Source organism: Tachysurus vachellii, chromosome 19, assembly GCF_030014155.1.
Source record: "Tachysurus vachellii isolate PV-2020 chromosome 19, HZAU_Pvac_v1, whole genome shotgun sequence".
Classification (NCBI taxonomy): domain Eukaryota; kingdom Metazoa; phylum Chordata; class Actinopteri; order Siluriformes; family Bagridae; genus Tachysurus; species Tachysurus vachellii.
The window spans coordinates 3,697,501-3,703,306 of NC_083478.1; the positions used below are offsets into that span (position 1 = coordinate 3,697,501).

General features: G+C 42.1%; 1 protein-coding gene across 1 annotated transcript in view; it reads left to right on the plus strand.

Annotated features, from left to right (window-relative positions):
- rnf41 (ring finger protein 41) overlaps positions 1 to 5,552 on the plus strand; it is a 23,183-nt gene extending 17,631 nt beyond the window's left edge. Inside the window, exons 6-7 of the mRNA XM_060894235.1 lie at positions 650 to 753; positions 4,780 to 5,552. Of these exons, the coding sequence (XP_060750218.1) occupies positions 650 to 753; positions 4,780 to 5,134 (459 nt within the window). The 3' untranslated portion in view covers positions 5,135 to 5,552. The remainder of the gene's footprint in view (positions 1 to 649; positions 754 to 4,779) is intronic.
- The last annotated feature ends 254 nt before the right edge of the window (positions 5,553 to 5,806 follow it).

Here is a 5,806-nt window from a genome sequence, read left to right on the forward strand (position 1 = left end):
CTGCACATACACACACACACACACACACACACGATAGGCCAATCATGATGCATGTTAGTGTTCTGCACATACAAACACACACACACACACACACACTGTAGGCCCATCATGATGCATGTTAGTGTTTCATACACACACATGACAGGCCCGTCATGATGCATGTTAGTGTTCTGCACATACACACACACACACACGGTAGGCCCATCATGATGCATGTTAGTGTTTCATACACACACATGACAGGCCCGTCATGATGCATGTTAGTGTTCTACACACACACACACACACACACACACACACACACACACACACTCTGTAGGCCCATCATGATGCATGTTAGTGTTCTGCACACGCACACACACACGATAGGCCAATCATGATGCATGTTAGTGTTCTGCACATACAAACACACACACACACTGTAGGCCCATCATGATGCATGTTAGTGTTCTACACACACACACTCGTATATACATACACACACACACACACACACACTGTAGGCCCATCATGATGCATGTTAGTGTTCTGCACATACATACACACACACATACACACACACTACACAGTAAGGAAGTTAATGCCATGTCCCTGACCTCCTTTTTTCCGTGTGGTGAAAACACTGTGCTGTTTGTTTTGTTTGGAGCAGAAACGGGACATCCAGCTCCTTAAAGCGTACATGAGAGCGATCCGGAGCGCAAACCCCAACCTGCAGAATCTGGAGGAGAGCATCGAGTACAACGAGATCCTGGAGTGAGTGTGTTATTTCTGTTCTCTCCTTCTCAGTCCTGACTCTGTACCTCTGACTCTGCTTACAGAAGTACTGAGGTGTCCAGCACTGCTCTTGTGCAAGGTGTTATTAATGATGATACCGTAATGATGCTAATCAACAATGCTATGCTCAGCCTCAGCACTACAATCAAACATCTTACAGAATTTCTAGTGAAAGAGAAAAGTGTCCGGTTGTTAATGTAGGTGTAGCGATTTGGATCAGTGCCTCGATTTTAAAAGGCTGTCCTAGAAGCATACATAAATCTAAAATGAACTGCTGTATAAAAATGACAACACACCCTCATTTCTTTAGGGTTGGGGGTTCGATGCCCAGCTCCACAATGTGTAGGGAGTTTCTATGTTCTCCCTGTGCTTTAGGATTTTTTTTTAAGGGTTCTCCTGTTTCCTCTCCAGTCCAAAGACATGCATTATAGGCTGATTGGCATCTCGGAATTATCGCCAGTGTGCACGTGTGAGCTAAGTGAAACCTGCCCAGGGTGTGTTGTGCCCCGAGTTTCCTGCAACCCAGTGGGATCAGCGGTGTAGAGGATGGATTAGATGATTGGATGGATAGATGGATGGATGATTTAGATGGATGGATGGATGGATGATTAGATGGATGGATGGATGATTTAGATGGATGGATGGATGATTAGATGGATGGATGGATGATTAGATGGATGGATGGATGATTAGATGGATGGATGGATGATTGGATGGATGATTGGATGGATGATTGGATGGATGATTGGATGGATGATTGGATGGATGATTAGATGGATGGATGGATGATTAGATGGATGGATGGATGATTTAGATGGATGGATGGATGGATGATTTAGATGGATGGATGATTTAGATGGATGGATGGATGATTGGATGGATGATTGGATGGATGATTAGATGGACGATTAGATGGATGGATGGATGATTAGATGGATGGATGGATGATTTAGATGGATGGATGGATGGATGATTTAGATGGATGGATGATTTAGATGGATGGATGGATGATTGGATGGATGGATGATTAGATGGATGGATGGATGATTGGATGGATGATTGGATGGACGATTAGATGGATGGATGGATGATTAGATGGATGGATGGATGATTAGATGGATGGATGGATGATTAGATGGATGGATGGATGATTGGATGGATGATTGGATGGATGATTAGATGGACGATTAGATGGATGGATGGATGATTAGATGGATGGATGGATGGATGATTAGATGGATGGATGGATGATTTAGATGGATGGATGGATGATTTAGATGGATGGATGGATGATTTAGATGGATGGATGGATGATTTAGATGGATGAATGGATGGATGGATGATTTAGATGGATGGATGATTTAGATGGATGGATGGATGATTTAGATGGATGGATGATTTAGATGGATGGATGATTTAGATGGATGGATGGATGGATGGATGGATGATTTAGATGGATGGATGATTTAGATGGATGGATGGATGGATGATTTAGATGGATGGATGATTTAGATGGATGGATGATTTAGATGGATGGATGGATGGATGATTTAGATGGATGGATGGATGGATGGATGGATGATTTAGATGGATGGATGGATGGATGATTTAGATGGATGGATGGATGGATGATTTAGATGGATGGATGGATGGATGATTTAGATGGATGGATGGATGGATGATTTAGATGGATGGATGATTTAGATGGATGGATGATTTAGATGGATGATTGGATGGATGATTGGATGGATGATTGGATGGATGGATGGATGGATGATTAGATGGATGGATGGATGATTGGATGGATGATTGGATGGATGATTGGATGGATGATTGGATGGATGGATGGATGATATGGATGGATGGATGGATGGATGATTTAGATGGATGGATGGATGATTTAGATGGATGGATGGATGATTTAGATGGATGGATGGATGATTTAGATGGATGGATGGATGGATGATTTAGATGGATGGATGATTTAGATGGATGGATGGATGATTTAGATGGATGGATGATTTAGATGGATGGATGATTTAGATGGATGGATGGATGGATGATTTAGATGGATGGATGATTTAGATGGATGGATGGATGATTTAGATGGATGGATGGATGATTTAGATGGATGGATGGATGGATGATTTAGATGGATGGATGGATGGATGATTTAGATGGATGGATGGATGGATGGATGATTTAGATGGATGGATGATTTAGATGGATGGATGATTTAGATGGATGGATGATTTAGATGGATGGATGGATGGATGGATGATTTAGATGGATGGATGGATGGATGATTTAGATGGATGGATGGATGGATGATTTAGATGGATGGATGGATGGATGATTTAGATGGATGGATGGATGGATGATTTAGATGGATGGATGATTTAGATGGATGGATGGATGGATGGATGATTTAGATGGATGGATGATTTAGATGGATGGATGATTTAGATGGATGGATGATTTAGATGGATGGATGGATGGATGATTTAGATGGATGGATGATTTAGATGGATGGATGATTTAGATGGATGGATGGATGGATGGATGATTTAGATGGATGGATGGATGATTTAGATGGATGGATGGATGATTTAGATGGATGGATGGATGGATGATTTAGATGGATGGATGGATGGATGATTTAGATGGATGGATGGATGGATGATTTAGATGGATGGATGGATTTATGATTTAGATGGATGGATGGATGGATGATTTAGATGGATGGATGATTTAGATGGATGGATGATTTAGATGGATGGATGATTTAGATGGATGGATGGATGGATGGATGATTTAGATGGATGGATGATTTAGATGGATGGATGGATGGATGATTTAGATGGATGGATGGATGGATGATTTAGATGGATGGATGGATGGATGGATGATTTAGATGGATGGATGGATGGATGGATGGATGATTGGATGGATGGATGGATGGATGATTGGATGGATGGATGGATGATTGGATGGCTGGCTATTTGGGTGGGTGGATGGATGATTGGATGGCTGGCTGATTGGGTGGGTGGATGGCTGGCTGATTGGGTGGGTGGATGGCTGGCTGATTGGGTGGGTGGATGGCTGGCTGATTGGGTGGGTGGATGGCTGGCTGATTGGGTGGGTGGATGGCTGGCTGATTGGGTGGGTGGATGGCTGGCTGATTGGGTGGGTGGATGGCTGGCTGGCTGATTGGATGGATGGCTGGCTGATATGGATGGATGGATGGATGGATGATTAGATGGATGGCTGGCTGATTGGGTGGGTGGATGGCTGGCTGATTAGTTGGATGGCTGGCTGATTGGATGGATGGCTGGCTGATATGGATGGATGGATGGATGGATGGATGGATGATTGGATGGATGGATGATTCAAAAATTGAATCATATCCGATTCTGCGGTATCTTCAGATGAATCGGTGCCTTGTGAATCGAATCTTATCACAGTGTCACAGATTCCGTGAAGCCTCTAATTCAGCTCATAGAGAGGAAAAAAACCTCAGGCATCCACAAAGGTGTCAAATATAATCTCCTAATCCTGCGAGAATAAATCTACAGTCAGTGTTAAAAAAATTACAGTAAGTGAAATGAAAGATTGTGTTGTCTGTATTATTCCACAAGGGGGCAACATAGAGCAGTGAACCCAGCTACTGATAAACGCTCTGATTTTTCATTAGCAAGCTAAAGCAGAAGATTTGATTTGATTTGATTATTTGAAGCGTAATAATCTACAAAAGTACAAATTTTAGTGCAGAAGCTCTGCTGAAACGGATACAGTTTTAAACTTTTAATGGCGTTTATTTGTAAATAATTGTGCGAAAATGGTGTTGTTTTTTTTTTTTTTTCCCCCCCTTCATCTGAAATATTATGGGATATAATCCCAGTTAAGTCTGTTTCAGTTCATGACACATTTTGGAGAAGATGAGTTGCTGTTGCTTTTTTGTTTTTGTTATTTATTTTTTTAACGTTGTCGTTACTCTCTGTCCAGGTGGGTGAACTCACTGCAGCCTGCCCGTGTGACGCGCTGGGGAGGTATGATCTCGACTCCCGACGCCGTCCTGCAGGCCGTCATCAAGCGCTCGCTCATCGACAGCGGATGTCCTCTCTCCATTGTCAACGAGCTCATCGAGAACGCCCACGAGCGCAACTGGCCTCAAGGCCTGGCCACGCTGGAGACGCGCCAAATGAACCGCCGCTACTACGAGAACTACGTGGCCAAACGCATCCCGGGCAAACAAGCCGTGGTGGTGATGGCGTGTGAGAACCAGCACATGGGCGAGGACATGATCCTGGAGCCGGGATTAGTCATGATCTTCGCTCACGGAGTGGAGGAAATCTTATAGTCAGGACTGGATGAGTTTTAAGGGAGAAAATAAAAAAAACACTACAGTTTTTAGATCTTTACCTCATAAAGAAGGTTTATCAACCAACAGGGAAGAAAAATGGTGTATGAAGGAACAGAACTGCGTTTGCGCTGATGATGAAAACCTCCAGCCGTCCTGTTGCCTTAAAAGAAAATAAAAAATATATATAAAAGCAAACCCTGAAAATACAACCACCAACCTGAAATGTAAACCACAAAGAAATGCTGGAGCTTCTTCATTAATCACCACTGACTGAATGAACCCGAGTCTCTTTACCACTTCGTTGTTTAAGGCTGTTTCACAAAACGTCCTTTTCTTCCGAGTCTGTAATACTTGTATAACTGATCTCATTTGTTCTTTGTAAATAAATACGGAAGATTTATGGAAGAAATATAAACATATATGCTATCTATTCTTGGTATTGTAGAATAGCTAAGACGTTTTTCTTTGTTTTTGTTTGTTTTTTTCCTTTCGCTCGTGAGGATTAAAGGCACCATTACAGAAGCTAGTGAAGATCGCCTCGGATTTAGGGGATAGCTCGTATGTTATTTATAGATCATATTCTATATAAATATTTACGTTATATACATTAAGTGTCTTAAACGTATATAATGAGGATATTTCCTGTGCGTTTTACATCTGTGATTTTAC